The 18181-nt window shown below is 48.0% G+C and overlaps 1 protein-coding gene across 4 annotated transcripts; it reads right to left on the minus strand.

Annotated features, from left to right (window-relative positions):
• Positions 1 to 72: 72 nt before the first annotated feature.
• TCEA2 (transcription elongation factor A2) lies at positions 73 to 16457 on the minus strand. 4 transcript variants are annotated; one of them, XM_085241600.1, is made up of 10 exons: positions 16210 to 16453; positions 13602 to 13664; positions 12925 to 13030; positions 11770 to 11860; positions 6305 to 6438; positions 4797 to 4853; positions 3907 to 4061; positions 3435 to 3581; positions 972 to 1043; positions 73 to 385 (listed from the first exon to the last, which is right to left on the minus strand). In XM_085241600.1, the coding sequence occupies exons 1-10, from the start codon at positions 16276 to 16278 to the stop codon at positions 377 to 379; spliced, it is 903 nt and encodes a 300-aa protein (XP_085097726.1). In that variant the 5' UTR covers positions 16279 to 16453; the 3' UTR covers positions 73 to 376. The 4 variants fall into 4 exon arrangements, with proteins under 4 accessions (XP_085097726.1, XP_085097728.1, XP_085097727.1 ...); XM_085241602.1 differs by lacking the exon at positions 73 to 385 and adding an exon at positions 14655 to 14734 and having other exon boundaries at positions 410 to 1043; positions 16210 to 16457; XM_085241601.1 differs by lacking the exon at positions 73 to 385 and adding an exon at positions 14655 to 14861 and having other exon boundaries at positions 410 to 1043; positions 16210 to 16457.
• Positions 16458 to 18181: the final 1724 nt, after the last annotated feature.

The following is an 18181-nucleotide window of genomic DNA, read 5'->3' on the forward strand; positions in this document are numbered from 1 at the left end:
AACACCCATCCAGATACTGTTCTGAGCCTCTATGCAGCTCTACAACAAATGCAAAGTGCTGTACGCACACAGTTCAAATAAAAGTCAGAAACTGACAAAAATGTTTAATATTAGTTTTGAAGAAAAAGTGACCATACTTGCTTAGATGAGAAAATAATGACTAAGTGTGTTTAGTGAGCTCTCCTGCCACTGTCAGCCCACAACTGTGGCTCTCCACCGAGGCCCAAACAGAGAGGCAGGCCTCCCTGCAGCTGCTCTCTCAGTACGTGACAATGCAAACTCACTTGGGACACAATACACAATTGCCGTGGGAGCTGGCGTATGGAGGTTGCACTCAGATCTGTGTTTGGCTGCCGCTCTTGGGCCATGGCACATATCAGCAGAACTGCAAGAGAAGGGAGTTTAAACCCTGATTAGAAAACCTCACTAAGGGAGTTGCAGGTCATGCGCTTGCTGCCTAGAAGATAGGGATCCAGGTGACGGTCTTGTTTCTGAAGCTGGCAAGGGCTTGGGGGTTGTTTGGAGGCAGGGCTCAGCCCCCACAGTAAGGGCTAAATAGAGCTCCTATTTGAATTTCTCAGCTGTGGCTCTGGCACTCTGTAGCAGTGCCATTTCTGCTCACATCCGAGCTCTGCACACAGTATAAAAGCAGTTGTAAAATCCTACATAATGTCATCGCCACCATCTCTTGGGTGGCAGAGGGAGCATGAGAAGCACTGTGAAGTTGGTCATGGCAGAAGAGGGAATGTGAGGAAGGAGAGAGGGAATGAGAAGTGAGACATAGCCCCAGCTGGTCTGCAGAGATGGGATGAACCCAGGAGCTCTCGCCTCTGTGCTGGGAGGAAAGATCACTCGCTAGAGCTAGTCAGCGTTTGGCAAGCACATCTGAGGAGAGCAGCTAAGCATCTGCAGCATCGTGGGTAGAGCTACCCTAACACCCCTCAGTGCCAGTAATATCCTTGGTGTGCTACCTTCCAGCGGTTCCCACACTCGTTGCACACGACGAAGGTGGTCATGGGCTCATCGGAGCTGCGGGTCTGCACCTGGGGGAGGATACGAAGGAAAGGACAGGTGAGCATCGTATGCTGCCTCACAGTAAGGTCACAAAGCAGCTCCTTGCCCCCCGCCCAGCAACGGGGATTCATGCTGACCATCTGGTCACACTCAGAAATCAAGACATCGGGGGTTGGGAGTGCAAAGAACCTCCCTGTAAAATGAATCTGGTTATTGTTTTACCCAGAAATTTACACATCCATACACATGTTCTGAGACCATTAGGAGACTTGCAGATCCTGCAGCTAAACCAAGCTTCGCAGTGTCTGTTTAGATTACGACAAATTAGACAAGCATCATCAACAGCCGCCTGCCAGCACTCCCAGGGTACAGTGGGTAAACACCAGAGCAGCTGAAAGCTCTGGCACTAAAAGGCCACTGATAGGAACTGGAGGGATGCCCCACCAGACACAAAAACACACATGTGACAGATACTCACACAACCACCACAGCAGGGACACTTCTCCCCAAGCCAGGAGCACGCACAAGGACTTGCACTGCTGCAAGAGGGCCCCACATCTACTCAAGTGATTGCACGAGCACCTGAGGGGCTCTGATCTCCCTGCTACAACCACTTTTTCTTTATGATTGTGACAAAGGCAACAGCAAGAAAATGACCCCGCCAGCATTCAGCAGCAGCTGCTCGAGGAGACGCTGCCTAATGGTCCTTCACAAGCCTGACACCATCTGAGCAACTCGTTTTGGGGCAGCAGCCTTCCCTTCTCACCCCTCATTCTTTGTGGGTGGCTTTGGCAGCACACAGCCACAGCCGTGCTGCGTCCCGGGAAGGGATGCAGCTGGCTGGGAGACTACAAAACCCTCAGCCCATCAAGCACGTGCTCCACAGGAACACATAAAAAAGCACTCAAGCCATTCCCTTTTACAGACCAGTCCCACGTCCTGGCCTCACAAAAATATACTCTGGGTTACCAGGTTCTGTACATTTTCAGTCTGCTTTCTATTTGAGTCATTAAAGAACTGATATTTAACCCAGATGTGGCCAGCTCTTGCCAGAAATACAGTTTGCTAAGAAAAAAAGATAATCAGATTTTCATGGCATTTGAGTTCCACAAGGCACCAAAATATTGGCACTCCCTGAGCAAATCAGACAGCAGAACTATGCCAAAGGGGTAATTATGATGATCCACATGTATAATTACCTCGTGCAAGAGCCACAGCATTTGCATGATGCAAACTAAACGCATTCCTCAGGAATGCCAGATAGCTGAATTCTGGCATTCTCACCCGATGTTACTGCTAGGCTCTGAATGCCTTCATAAATGCCAGTTCACCTTCCTCAAGCACAGAACACATTCATGCCAGTGACTGTCTCTTCTCTGGAAAACTTTCTGATTATCTCTATTTAAAAGACACTGCTGTGATCTGCCCCAATTCTAAGCAGTCAGACTTCAGCTTATGAGTGAAACGAGTCCCACGTGCTGCCAAGACAAACGAGGCAGCTCTGCAAGCTGACTTACTGGGCCGTGCTCACAGCCAGGCCTCTCACCCAAGCCAGTCTGTGGGATGCAGAACTGCTGGACAGCCAGAGGAAAACCCTGGGTCAGCTGCCTGGCTCTCATCGGCTTGCATGGCACACGCAAGCATATTAAGGGGTTTCACTTGGCTCTTGAACACACAGTTTGGGCACACATACTCAGCAAACAGTAGCAGCCGTGAAGTTGCTGGTGCATTTTTTGGTAACTGCACATTTCAAACCACTGACTTGCAGCAAAGGCACATTTATCTCCAAACACCTGGCACAAGCATGTGAACAAACACATATTGGTAATGCACAAAGCTTCCAGCAGCTGTCCATCAAAGGGAACAAATCACCTCTGCTTGCTTATATCACTGTTTCACTTATTCCTTATTAATAATTTCACCTCTTTAATGCTTTTATTTCAAACAAGCTGGGATTTGTTCAACCACAGCTTACCTACATGCTTAATTTGCACTTCTAATACCACCAACATGCCTTCTTTAGTTTCTGCAGTCTCTCTTCTACACAACCCACTCCTCCTTTTTCTGAACCTCCATTTCCCTGCATCTGTTTTCAACATGAAGCTCTCCCAAGCTGGTCAGCAAGCAGCCCTGACATACTCCTGGTATGACATTCCTTGGTACTGCACAAGCTCAGCTCTTCCAAAAAAGAGACCAGCATTTGCACAAAGTTACACAAGGCCCCAACGAAAGATGACCACAAAAGCATCAGTGTTGCATTTTAGAGAGCCCTGAGCACACCAAAAGCTTCTCCCCACCAGTAGCAAAATCTCTGCCATGCTGCACGGCGTGCTGAGGAGCAGTAAGAGCTCCAGACCACAACAGATCATTTCCTGTGCAGAGGTCAATGCCATGGAGGCTACAGGAGCAGGAAGACTAACCTGGGTGTAAGTGCAGTTCTTCTTCTTGCATTTCCCACAGGTGAAGAGGTCAGTCTGTGTCCCTCCTGTCTTGGCCATCTGATGCTCCCGGATTGCTTCTTTCGTCATGGCTTTCCTGATCTCTTTCAGCTCATTACTGGCCATTTCCTTTCAAAAAAAGCAATAAAGTCACATCTGTCCAGTTCTCCCCACCACACCCACTACACTCAAGAGAGTCAGCAGCAGAGAACAGCCTAACAGATGGGCTTCTCACTTTTTGTTACTTGTTCACATCTAGGCCCCTGGGATGCTATGAAGTCCCATCAGAGTATTCTCCACATCACAATCAGCACTGCCAGCCCCCCTCCTCATGCATTCTGGTAGCAGCTGCTGAAAGATCTGCAACCCTGGCAAGCAGACCAGTCACTTGCTTCAAAGCTAATCCATATGACACTTTCCCTGTAAGAAACCAACCCTGCTCAGGCTTCCTCACCTCCGAGGTCATCACTGCAATCTGTTCAGGAGTAATGGCCCCACACAGCACATTCTTTTTCAGCTCAGGATTTTTGGAGTCCTTCAGATTGGAGATGCGGCTCCTCACCCGGTTTTTGTATTTCATGTCAGTGTTCTTGATATCTTGGTATATGCGTACGTGGCAGTCAAGGACTTTCCAGTCAACCCAAAGGCTTCCAACCACCACCTACACTATTTATGAATAGCAGAGCTATTGCTATTTGATCACCATTGCTGTGATCAAAAGACAGTTCTTGCTCTAGGAAGTTGACACTATTAATGCCTACACAATCCCAGGCTTCAGAGGCTTCCAGTGCTGACTTTTTCCACATAGAAATAATCTTGATTTTCAATGATGCTTGTCTCTTCAATCCATTCTCTCAGCAAGGCAGACATAAAAGCTGCACTCAGAGTGCAGAGCTGCACCTCCTGCCCCACACCCCCAAACCAAGCAAGCTCTCGGCCGATCTCAAATCTACATGCAACTTCATACTCACTGCTGTCTTCCCCATTGCTTCTGCCTCCTATCAGCACAATGCTCTCAAGAGAGAGGCACAGGGCTGCTGTATGTCTTTAAGAGCAGGAAATACTATTTTGATAGGAAGGAGAAACTGGTACTTACAAACCCATTATGGTGTCAATAGGAAGGAAATATCTGTGTCAATCATACCAACTGTGTCAATAGGAAGGAAATATCTGTGTCAATCATACCAACTGTGTCAATAGGAAGGAAATATCTGTGTCAATCATACCAACTGTGTCAATCAGAACATTTACACAGACTGAGTGCCACCTTTTTCCTCTGTGCTCGTTAATATCATGGCCTGGAGACATGCAAGCCCTTAAGAAAGCCCAGTACAGCAAGGATATATTCTTCAATCTGAGCTGCTATGTGTTCACAGTCAGCACCAATGGCAATATAGTCATCTGAAAGACAAAGAGAAACAGGAGAACAATGATTTCCAACTAGGCAAGGGCTCCCTGGGCTCAGTATTGAAGACACAAATCTAGATTGCTATTTTGGTTTACATGCTCCTTTCATCTCTGGCATCTTGGCCTTTGCTCTAGGCACCCTCTGACCCTTTCAAGAGCAGCAGTGACAAAAGCAGACAAACCCAGCCAGTTATGCCCTCCATCTCTCTACTGGATGGACTGCACTCACAAAGCTAACAAGAAGCTGGTCCTTCAACAATAACTTTCCCCACATCCAATGAATTTTTGCCACAGTTGAGGTCAAACTGGAAGAAATTCACTCTCACCAGAAATTGGTGTCAATGAGAAGTAGCTCCACTCAGACCAAATCTGACAGAGCCTAAACCATGCAGCATTAGAGTCAAGCCTTCATTTCTTTTCTCAGCTCGGGCTCCATCTGCCCTCTCTTTTTCTTTCACATGCTACTTTTTTACCAATTTAACAGCATCACAGAGAGCAAAAACTGTTATCAACTTATACACTGGGTATGTTAACCAATACCATGAAGCAGGGGAAAGCAGCGCAGAGCAGGACTGAGCTTAGCAGCAAAACTTGAGGGGACTGCTTCCCAGGCTTCACATGGAAAGAGTTCTTCTAAGAGTTACACAGGGTATCTAATGCAGCACACACACACGGAAAGGCTAGAAATGATGACTGCATGAACCTCTCCATCTGCTGTCTACATTCCCTAGCTTCAAATTAATAAAACTGCAGTGCTAGACAGACCCCAGCTTTCCAAAAGGATCTGCAACTTGGTTTCGAGTATACATTCAGCTTGAGGTGTTTAAAATCTGACTTTTAGAGATGCTGAGCACCTGCAGCTGCCTCTGTCTTTAGAGAGCACATTCTGAGTGGAAGAGAAACTTATTCTATTCCAGGTCCACAGAGGACCACCGTATTTAAGCTCCAGCCCATATATATAGGAGAGTCTAAGTGCAGGAGGCAGCTGGCATAAGCACCATTACCGACACATTCCGTATAATGAGTTACAGCTTCACTTTGCATCCCAAGGATAGGCAGAGATGACAGCTTCACTTTACAGCAATCAGGTAAGACTGAGACCTAGAAAGGGAAGCAAATACCTGCACACCTGAAGATCAAACTTCTGGCCAGACCCACCCACCCAAGCTGCAGAATAGAAGACCACACGACCCCAAGTTCTTAATTGCCACTGCCTGACACATCAGGTCCCTATGCAAGTAGCAACAGCTGCTGCAACACCAGCCAGCCTGACAAAAGGGTGATGGCAAACCAAACTGATTGCAATAGTCTTTTAACGAGGCTGCTCCAGAAAAGCGTATCTAAGAGGATCCAAATTTGGTACTGACCCACATGCAGAGGTCTATCAGAACTCATTGGGAGCTGAGAAGTATCTCAGCCAAAGTAGGGTTTTGCCCAGCACTTACCATCAGCCTGCAGAGCTGATGTCAGCATTTCTCTGCATTTGTTGCGGACAGCGTCGCAGGTGATGGGTGCCGGGGGGAAGGTGGTGATTTTGGGGGTGGTCGGGGTCTTCGGAGGCTCCTGCCTTTTGTTGGAGCTAAAAGAGAAACTTCACCTGTCAGAATGTCTCAGTTCGGGTCACTGAGAGCAGAGAAGGGATCAGCAGGCATGTGGCCAAGCATCCTGTTAATTATAATACAAAACAGTCAGAGAATACCAGTGCAAAGACATGCTCCAAACCAGCACACAGTGCAACGCAGCAGCCAACACCACCAACCCAGATATGAGTTCTCCAGTGGGATCTGCTGGCAGTAAGTCGAGGTTTAATCCATGAAGCAGGCCTGCCAATCAATCGGTTATTGAACACAAGCCACAACTGCTGAACCACCAGACATCACGTGGAAGTATTACAAAGCCATAGGACACGGTCAGTAACTCAACTGTGCTCAGAACTTCCTGAGACATCCTTCACCCCTGAGACGCCAGCAGTGGGAAGTGAACCCTGGCTCTCTGTAACCAACAAGAAATGCAGCACGGTGTGTTCTGCAGCAGAAACCAGAGAAGCCTACACGAGGCTCTGCAGAGCAAGGGCTCTCTGTGCTCAGAAAAAGAAAAAAAAATGGTTCCTTCAGCTCCGATATATAAAAAGAAACACAACAAAACACGTAAGAGGATTTTCCTTTTTCCTCTGATGACTCATAAAAGGGCACTACTACACATCACGCAGCTCACACAGGTGCCAGGTGGACACAGGACTAATAAATACAACTTCCCTTGCAAAAACAACCTTCATTTCCCACCTGCAAGCATTTGTAGGCACAGTCAGGGAAATGCAAACATCTGCCTGCTGGGACTGCATCAGCCAGCTCATCTGCCAGGAGAGCCAGAGGGTACCCAGCCACCACCCCACACTGCAGCAGGCTCCAGCACTGCACAGGCTCAGATTTGTTTTCTGGAGGAATATCCACGGAGCAGTTCAGCTTGGGGTACACCCACAGTGTGGAAGTATCTTACCCATAAAGCCTAACATCTGCACATAGAGCTAGCCTTGCAATTACCACAGAAAAAAAAATTGGGGCTATTATGACTCCCAGATGACTTTACAGATCTTTCCTCCCCCTATCCTGCCCTCCTTGTATCTAGGCAGTAGAACAGCCAATTTTTCAGCAGAGATCGCTCTGACTTTGGTGTTTGGGCCATAAAACGCACAGTATTTATTGCCAGCGTCTGGGTAACATCAATGCAGTAAGAGAAAAAACAGAAAAATAAGAAACCCTGAAAATTTCAGCCACACCACACTGGCCATGTTTCCTTGAGATACAAGTGGCTGAACATCGCTGGGAAGCTGGGACACTACTGCCAGCTTTCTGCCATGAGAAATCTCTCATCAACAAGCACTTCCACTGCACTGCCCAGGAAGGGATTAGTTAGCCCACAGCAGGGCAGAGCTGAGCTGGAAGCCTTCTGAACCCACAGCTGTATGTGCAGAGCCAGACAGCCTCAGGGACTCAGCACAGGGACCCCACTGCTGCCAAGTCCAAATCCTGTCTGGTTCTGCAGTGCCTCAAAGCCCTCAGATCATCGTCAGATCTGCTGGGTTTCCACAGCTCAGAACCAAACTGGGCCCTATTCAGAAGGGCCCCCACCAGTGCGCTTTGAGCATGCTGTTTGGGTCAAAGCAGAGCTGGAAGATTCATTTCTCTCTCAGATCAAACAGAAGCACTTTGAAAATTCTGTTGTCAGCTCACTTACACTCTGCCCAGTAGCTGAATAAAGACTTGTTGCTAGCTAGTTTTACTGGTCAGCACTGCACCAAGCTACTAAGAAACAGATTTATTAGGTGTCGAAACAGCTAAAAGCACTCAGTAGAATTTACATTACATATACAATCATAGACAAGAGGAAAAAAAAAACTGAGCTTGCAAATAATCAATCATGATGATCTCTTCTCTGGAGGGTACAAATTGCTACCAGGTACTTTTCGTACTTAAGGAACTGTGTACAGATCATAGATTTGCACATGAGAGTGAATGCAGCAAATGACACACAACTCAAAAGCTCAGCTGAAAACTGCAGCTGATCTTGTAGAAAACACTTTGGAAAAATTAGACTTCCCAAAGAACAAAGGCAAAAAGCCTGGAAAGAATATGTAAAACAAAAGGAAACACTGATAGGATTAGAGTGGCTTACAGTACGGACTACTGGGTGGAACACTGAAATACTTAAACTTGTTACAAATGTGGATGGCAGGAAAAAATCCTCTGTATTTGCAAGAAAAAATAATGAAACAAAGCAATCTTAGCAAGACAGATTTTGATCAACACTATGTTTCAAACTGTAAATATGAGTTATGAATTGGAAGATACCAAAGGCAGCTCTAAAAATACCTTACACCCTGAGGGTTTTCTACAGGGCTGTCAAAAAAGCAGCTTAGAGGAAGGCCCTACTTCAAGTCAAACTTCAAACCACCATGGACATGGACACAGGTAATACCCGTGTCTTTTAATTTTAATCAGAGTCTCTGAGTGCTATTAAATATTTCATATCAACTTAAATAGAAAATGTTTATTCCCTGAAGGTGGAAAAAGCTAGGTGAGTTGCATGGTTATCCCACTTCTGTCAGCTGATGAGCAACAGTTTTTGCCTGCATACTTGTACATACCCTGAGATGACAACTGATCACTCCCGAGTTAGATCAAACAGGCTCCTAAGCTATCCCAAAGACTGTACAGAGAGCTATTTATTAAGCTTCAGAAGTTAGTTTATAATTAGAATAGTGGGAAATAGACCTCAAAGACACCAAGAAGACTTATTTCAGGAAATCCTTGCGGTTCACACTGTTCCTGTTGAACAGGAGAAGGAGCTTGTAAATCTATCCAGACAACAAAAGTTCACACACACACACAAAAAAAACACATGTATGCTAGAACCAAATGGTGCAAAGCAACAGCCAGGGATTACAAACAGAACTCAGGGTAGCACTGGAAGAAAAATCTCACGGAACAGCTGAATTAAGGCCACAGATCCAAAACTTCCCAATAAAAGCTTCAGAGAGCCCCAGAAAAGAAAAAGCTGCCAGAGAGAGAAACATTAGATACTGTCCATTAAGATGTACTACTGTAATGGCTGGAAGTACTACAGCACAGAGGATCACAGTAATACAGCAATTTGCAGGTGCCAGCCCCATGCTGGCTGGCTGGGAGCCTGCAGGTCTAGCAGCATTGCTCTCCAGTCACTGCGGAGGGATTGCTACATCTGTGCTCCAAAAGTAAGACAAACTGCAAGCCAACAGCTATTTGGGTTTTTCTCCCTGACAGAAGAGGAAGACGTAGCCAAAATCTATCAAAATAAGTGGCTGAAGTATCTGAATACAAGCTGATCTCTTTGGTGCCTCGATAGCAGCCTCATCTGAACCTGCAAGCATACACTGAGCAGCAAGTCAGGCTCCTTTCATCACTTCAAAGAGCAAAGCCAAGAACTCCTTGCTGCTAGTATTTTTTTTTTTTCCAAGGCAGATTAACAGTTCATTTTGCAGCACTGGAGAATAAGCACTGCACTCTGTAAAGAGCCTGCCTCAGCCTGACACCAGGAGCTCACCACTATGCTGGGTCTGTGCTAAGCTCCTCCCTTTGCTTCTGTTCATCCTTCACAACCCAGGGATGCTTTACCATTCGAAAAACTGGCGGAAGAACATACATCAAGGATCAAAGGAAAAAGCAGCAGCATACCCTCGAGGCACAGTGTAAGCACAAACCAGAAAGCTCCATTCCACACATCCCATGACAACCATCTGCCCAAGAAAGAAGGGGAGGGGTGGGTTGCCTCACTACCTACAGCCAGGATCCCGTTGAAGTTTCCCTTTTTCTTTCAACTGCAGTACAGCTTCCTGGCTTGAATGGTATCAGACAACTCTATAATACTTGCCTTTCCCTTTCCCCAACAGGCCCAGCTGACAAGCTCCTGCCCTTACACAGAAGACCAGCTGCCTCCCTTTACCAATAAGGGGATGCTCAAAGGCTCTTACCTCAACCACTGACTCAATTCCTATCCCTATTAAACCTACAGCAGATTTTTCACTCATCCACAAGCTGGGGAAAGGAGTACTGGTCTGCATTTTTATAGAGGATAAAGACCACAAAGAGAAGGTGTTTGCATCACAAAGCTGGTGATACTGCTCAGGCTAATTACAAAACAAGCTCTTCTCATTTATCACTGCTTTGTGGCCTTTAAACAGCTTCTCCCCTCAACAGGAGAAGAAACAGCACCTGGAAGATCCCAGCCTACTGCTTTAACCCCAGTACCACTATCACACACCAGACTGCCACAAGAATCATCATGCACACAGCTCTTGCTCACATCACACTACAACACCCAGTTCTCCAACCGTGAATTCTCCTCTATTAAAACTTCCATTGCAACATCAAATCCACTTTCACATTTTATGGAAGTGAGGTAACCAAAGACACATATGTAAATCAAGTCACGTCGCTCAGCATTAGTAGCTGTCCCCACCACCTGTCCTGTGCAGTGAGCTCTGAAGGGTGAGAAAGCTCACCCCAAAATATTGATCTTGAGAGATCTGAGCAAAAAAAAAAAAAAGCAGAGGAGCAAAGGATAGAGTGACAGGAAAGTGACCAGCAGGGAACAGGCCACAAACACGTAACACTGTGTGCAACAGAGGGACTTGGTACTCTGAATCTTCTGGCAAACTTAGGAAACAGGCAGTATCATTTAGGTGTCAAACCTATGACAAACCCATCCTCCTGGGATTGAGGCAAGCTTCTTGAAAGGTGTGATGTAAAGCCTTGTCCTACATTTCCCCTCTCCCCTTTGATCACGCTGCCTCCACTCAACAGCTTAGCATGAACAGGATGGTGGAAATAGGATGCAACATTCAACACGTGGTAAGGAGCAAGCATGCAGCAGACCTGCTAGAGGGGTGGACACCAGCCCTGAGTGAAAAGAGGACTTCTGCTGGGACTTGCTGGGAAGAGCACAGAGAAAGGGAAGTTTTAATATAGTGATGTATGAATCAATCCCATCCATAACTTGAGATTGCAAAGGCCAAAAGATAATCGTTCTGAAGAACTCAGAGTTAGAAATAAGCAAAAGTATAAATGCAACAAAACCCAGAAGTATTTCGTTAATGAAAAAACTGACAGAAAACAGGAAAAGTCATGAATAAAAGCAAAAAACTCACTAAAGCCACTGTCTTTTGTAGATGTTTATTTCTGCATAACAGTTCAGTATTAAAAACACCACACAGCTCACCACTGAGGAAGCCTATAGACTCCTAGTGACCCTGACTAGGAATCTGAGCACACAAAATCCTCAGCTGAGATACTTTAGAACTGAAAATTCAAGTAAGATGCTGAGAGAATATTCAAATTAGATAACAGTATCATCTCTAGCTAAAGGGAAGCATTACCTTTGGTCTCTTGAGTTACCAGTCTCCTTTGAGGAAGATGTTGGCAAGGACAGGTTTTTCTTCTTCTCCTCACTTTTTTCCTCTGAAGCATCTAAATTTGGACAAAAAGAAAAAGCAAACTTGGATGCGAAAGTGTTCAGAACTGCTCTTTATACTGCAACCCTGCATACACTAAGCAATGTCCTAAAACTTCAGAGAGCTGGCTCAAGGCAAATTATTCTACAAAAAGAATTTAAAAAAGACAAAGAAAGCTTTTATGGCCCTGCATGCAGACCTTCTATTTGCCCTCAAGTAGAAGCAAATTTAAACAAAAGCTTTCCCCACCAAACCAGAAAGCAGGGATCAATCACCCTCCCTCCTCAAGAGATAAGCTTCCTCACAAGACCTGCCTCATCACAAAAGTTCCTTTCAAAGATTCTGGCTACTGAGTACAGATTGAATTAAGTTCTCTGAAGTGTCACCAAACGCAGTATTTCCAGCCAACATCATCTGAAGGCCAGTAAGGGCTGGCCTTTCTGGAAGTCTTGCACTTCCGAAGTGCTGCTGAAAGCCAAGAGCACAACCCTGAAGATGGCTCTCATTACACTGTAGAACTAGTTTCATCCAGAGATCATTGTCTGAGCCAAGCAAATACGCATCAACCCTGATGTGGAAAGCCCAGTTGCAGCTTCTGCTCAGTGCCAACCATCATGAAAGCCCCTCGAGCAGAAAACAATGTGAATTTGTCTGCAAGTTGTTAAACTAAGATCCTCCTCCAAGTCATCACTCAAAATCCATTCTAGCATTTCTCTTTCCAAGCTGAGGTACAAGGCTGACAGCACATGCTGTATGAATGCCACGTAGCACACAAGTGAGGTTGGAGGCTTCAGAGTACAGATATTGTTTCTACAACTACCGTTGCTAATCATCATATAATTAGAGCAGTTCTGAAGCTTTCCTGCTCTTTCCAGCTAACTAGCCATTGCGTTGACAAACAGGAACTCCAACAACCAGTATGCATGCCAGCAGATGAAACTCCGAAGGTAGTGCAGTTTCAAAGGCTGGTTTTCTAGAATGTTCTACACGGATGCACAAGAGCTCCTGAGAAAGCCAACCTCCCACTGAAACCAGCACCTTCACAAGTGGAATCTGACAGGAACATGATTATTTTCTTACCTAGAAGTTTTTTCCAAGATTTGATGAGTGATTTGGCAAGCGCTATCACCTCTTCATCTGTGCTCTGCTTCCTCAGTGCATTCACTGACATACCGATGCGGGTGGACTGCAAGTGAACATGCAATGAATCATTCAAGAACAGATACGTTACTCGTTACCAACTGAAATCAGAAATAAGCATAGCAGAGTCAAAACAATGACCAAGATACAGAATATCCAAGAGCTCCCAGAATCATCTGCTCCTTACAACTCCAAAAGCAAGCGAAGACAGTGCCCAGCTTGCTGGAACTGATCACAGTTTGGGCAGCCCATCACTCACAAACACCTCTACGCACCTGAGTCATTTAAGCTTAGAGTGAAAGAATCCCAAATGTGCATCTTAATCTCTGAATTGTTATTGTGTTCAACATCTCCCTCATGTCCTGAATATCACCATTACAAAGACTTAAAGAACTCCTTCCCTCAACCCCAACACACTGCCATTTACATCTTCCCTTTTATTTTGAGAATCTACGAAGGGATTTGAGCATATGCCTCATCAGCTGTGCACAAACTTCAGGCAGCACACTTTTGCCTAAGGCTATTCTACTGATATTACACCCAGGTGCAGAGCTATTTTCTAGAGGTAATATTTATTTTGATGCTAGGAGTAAGGCAAAAAGGCAGAGTCACCTCACCTGCAGTAAGTCCAAAGTCATAGGCATACTCTTCAGTTCCTTCAGTAAATCCATTGCACCATCCTGGAGAAGAAAAGATATCAATAATGGGTGCCTCAGCATTTAGTAAAGAAATGCAACAGCTTGGGAATAAATTTGGAAAGTTGAAATCAAAGAACAATTCTTCCCTAAAACATCATCAAGGCTGCTGAGCACTAGGTCACTGCCTTCACCTGACAAGTTTAGGACCTTTAATGCCTGAAAAATACACTTTGAATCACAACTGCCACCTCAGCACACATGTGGTTGGCGTGAGTAATTCCACCTGTTTTGTGAGTCTTGATTATTAGCATTAGGTTGTAAAAACAGTCCTGCAGAGTTGCAAGAACTCCAGTCACCCACTTACATCTCAAAAGCATTGCCTACAGCCACAGCTACCTGCATCCTCTTTCTACCACTTGAAACTCCGTGTGGTCACCTCCCAGGAGGTACACTGATATCCCCCTCTGCTCAGAACAAGAGCTGGTACCAGGAGCAAAGCATCAAGCAGCAAAGCTAAGGAGCTGGCTGCTTGAAACTCATTATATAAAGTTTTCTTGCATCAGCTTCACATCCCATAATCCAAAAAATCTGCCTAGCAATCTTGCAGGTGCCTAGAATTGGTAGTCTAAGACAAATGGCAGGGACAGAAACATGAACCACATCCCCTTTTAGCAGCACTCTGCAGATCACAGCCTGGAGCAAGCCCACCTCCATTCAGCCAGCTCCTCCTCACCCCCTTCTATCAAACAAGACCTTCCAGTTGTTCACATCTATTTCCATTCCATTGGCAGCTCATTTCCAACACTAACAACTCCAAGTTCATCTACAGCACAAGACCTATAGGGCCCATGATTGTAGTGACACAGACAGACTCCTGTGCACAAGGGCTGTTTCCCATCCATTGCAGGAAGCAATCCAGCTGCCAGTGCCACCCTAGAGAACAGAGGCTGAGAAAGCCAAATGAAAGCAGAAGGAAAGCTTTCAGCACACACAGAAGCAACTCACACCAGCATAAGCCACACATCACAGTACCCAGAACGAGCAGCTTCACATCCAGGCAGGTTCAGACTTCTCAGTTCCTCCAACAGTAACAGACTCCATTAAATCCAGCCCTTAACATACAAAAAGACGTGGTGATTCATGCTTCTCTTATCAGAAGTGGAGCCACATTTGGGGCAACAACAGCCAATTGGGATCCACACAAACTAGAGCAACAAACAGGTACTCCAGGCAATCACCCTGCAGGAAGAGTTTGCAAATTAGCCAATACACAATAAACAGATAAAATGCCAACCAAGAGGAAAGGTTGCATACCACTCTGTTAAAAAGCTGCCTCTTTCTCAGTGAAGCTCAGAAGCAAATTCAGCAAAGTTACTTCTTTCCTATTTTAACAATGGTGTTTGCAAACCTTCCATCAACAGGAACAGACATCTCAGGCTGAGCTGAGCCCAAGCACATGCTCCTGTTGGTACAACAGCTATACAGGTACCAGTGTTCAGCCCAACACCCAGAAGCTCACCAATCACAGCTGCACCCAGCACCTCAAAATCCAAAATTTGTTCCCTTAATCCATTCCCCACTTCACCCATCACGTCCCATCCCCCCAGACCCACTCCCAGGTATAAAGCCCTTCTTGCACCCAGTTTGCTTCCATGGCACAGCTGATGCTGTTGGAAGCAGCAGAAGCTGACACATCCCATCAGGCAGCTACAGCCCCCCCCACCCCTTTCCAGGTAGCCACTACAACACACCCCATGAGACCCACAGCAGGCAGACAGCAGCATGGCCAAATCCTCCATGCTCTGAAGGCTGATGGTGATGAGCAGAAGCAAAGCTTCTATGGGACAGGGCTGCAAGAGGGAGATACAAAAGCGCTGGGGGTCACCTGAGGATGTGCTGGGGTCAGATATATGGAAAAAAATTTTCACACAGGGGTGGTGAGGCACTGAAACAGGTTGCCCAAGGAGGTTGTGGATGCCCCATCCCTGGAAGCATTCAAGGCCAGGCTGGACGTGGCTCTGGGCAGCCTGGTCTGCTGGTTGGTGACCCTGCACATAGCAGGTGGGTTGAAGCTCAATGATCTCTGTGGTTCTTTTCAACCCAGGCCGTTCTATGATCCCCTCCCTCCTCCTCCATAAAGAGGATGGGGAAGAAGGGTTGGGAATGCTGCCCAGTAAGAAAGCACAGAGCTGCGGGATGCTGTGAGGGGGCACAAATGTGGGGTAAATGGGCTTCACAATGAGGACACAGAGTCCTGCCCTCCACAGCGGGGAACACAGGGTGGGCCTGCCCGCACTGCAATGGGACGGGGGACACGGGGGGGTCGTGGTACGGGCAGGCGTGGGGAGGGGGCAGGGCTGCAACACAGCGATGATGGCCGTTGGAGACAAACCTCCCCCCTCAAAACACGGCCTGGAGATGGGCAGCAGGGCGGGCCCCCACCCCCAGAATGGAAGGAGGGACGCGGGAGGGTCCTTCCCAACGGGGACCCCAAAAGGCATGGCTGTGGGGGAGCTGCCCGCTCCCCACTGCAGGGCTGTGTGTGTGTGTGTCTGTGTGTGTGTGAAGGGGGGCTGCCGCCACTCACCGCGCTCTTTTTGGCCACCATCTTGTCCAGTCGCTTGGCGATACGCACGATCTCCTCCTCCCCGCCCATCGCTCCGCTCCCCGTAGCGGCGAGGCCCGGGGGGTGTGACGGGGGAGGGAGGGAGGGAGGGCCGGCGGCGACTCCCGGTGCTCACCTCAACCCCCGGTACCGCAGTCCGAGCGGGCGGCGCGCGGTGCACGACGGGATTTGTAGTCCGAGCGGCTGCCGCCCGCCTCCTCCCCGCGCACGGCCGGACCGCGGGACTACAGCTCCAGCATGCTTTGCGCCTGCTGGGGCGCGCTGGGAAATGTAGTCCACCCTCTTCGAGGAACCGCAAGCCCCGCTCCCCCCCACCGCCATTTTAGGGCTGCCCGAACTCAGAGGCTGAGCACATATGGCTGTGAGGCGCCATGGGCTGGGCTGAGCCCCTAGGCCTGGCTTGGCATTCCCCAGCCCAGCCCCAAGCTGTACCCTAAAGAGTCCTAACGTTGAAGCTGTGCCCTTTATAAGCTCCCCACAGGTGTGCCCTCTCTGCCCCTCCCAGCGCCTGGCCAGGTGGGCAGAGCTGAATGGATGGCAGCAGCTGTGAGATGGGCCGTGAGCCAGCAGTATGCTGGGCTCGTGGCTGGGGAATCATAGAACCGTTACGGCTGGGAAAGAGCTCCACGACCCCCCAAGTCCAACCCCATCCCACAGTGCCCACTGACCTCATCCTTCAGTGCCACATCTCCACAGTTCCCAAACACCTCCAGGGATGGTGATCCCACCACCCGCTGGACAACATTACTTCTAGTGGGAATCCCAAAACCAAACAAGCTGCTCCAGCAATGATCAAACCTTCAGTCACCCTCAGCACCACGCTGACCTACTGCTCGCTTACACTGAGATTTGGGGCTGTTCAGCTCAGCCTGAAGGAATAACAGAGAGTGATGGTGTGCAGGGGGAAGCGTGAGCCGATCGGGCGGTTTGGGATCTGGGCCCTGGAGCCACCCTGTAGGTGGCACTCGTACACTGTGCAGGGCTGGCACGGCCCCGGGGTGCTGTGCAATGTCCGCTCCTGGGACTCATTGCAAGCATCGATCCGCTCTGCTCAGCTGGATCCTGGCAGGAGGAGAGCTGCGATGCCTCCTGCGCAGCCACTTCGTCAGAACGCAACGTGTCAGTGGTTGGGAGAAGGAAAAGGAGAAGAAACACAAGCAGGCTGCAGCTCCAGCGAGTGCTGGATGCTGTCTCCTTGCTGCTGCTGGTAGAGCCCTGATTATGCTGGTAAATAGCTGCTGCGTCCTGCCTTGGCAGGCTGCAAGTCAGCTGAATGCAGGGATTTGTTACACGAGGCCGTGAGCTGCAGAATTCCATGTTGGGAAGCAGGGATCCTTGAGCTCAGCCACAACCCCGCTCTCTCCTACAGCGAGTCACTGAGGCCAGGGTTTAAATCAGCACACAAAAGTGGGGAGAATGGAACAGATTGGTGCTAAATCTCTGGGGATAGCTGTCTGCCACAACGGCATTTTTGGTACTCAAAGATGTTGCTTTAGAGCAGCTCACACTGAGTTGGACAAATCTGGGATCCCCTTGAGCGAGAGCTGCTCCCCAGATGTGCGAGAGACATTTTGTGTTGCCCACAAACCAGTAGAGGTGGCCCCAGCCCAAACCTGAGCTCCAGCCCCTCTCCCTGGTGTGACGTTTGGCACTACCTTGAAATTTCTTGGCTTGGGTCCCATGTTTGTAAATGCAAATCCTCTCCAATCCGCAGTCTGGAGCCTTCAGAGCATCTGAAAAGCCTCTGTCCCTTGGCAGTGTCTGGCCTTAGGGCAGGAGGTGCCATTTTGGCCCATCTCTGCTAGACAGGAAGAAGCCAGGAGATCTTCTGGAGGTCCCTGGCAGCAGGCGGCCGCCTGTCCCGTGTGTGGGGTCGGGTCATGCCGGTCCTCGGCGTCAGCGGAACGCTTGAGAGGCACCGCTGCCACTGTCA

The sequence above is a fragment of the Meleagris gallopavo genome, chromosome 22 (assembly GCF_905368555.1).
Source record: "Meleagris gallopavo chromosome 22, MGAL_WU_HG_1.1, whole genome shotgun sequence".
NCBI lineage: Eukaryota > Metazoa > Chordata > Aves > Galliformes > Phasianidae > Meleagris > Meleagris gallopavo.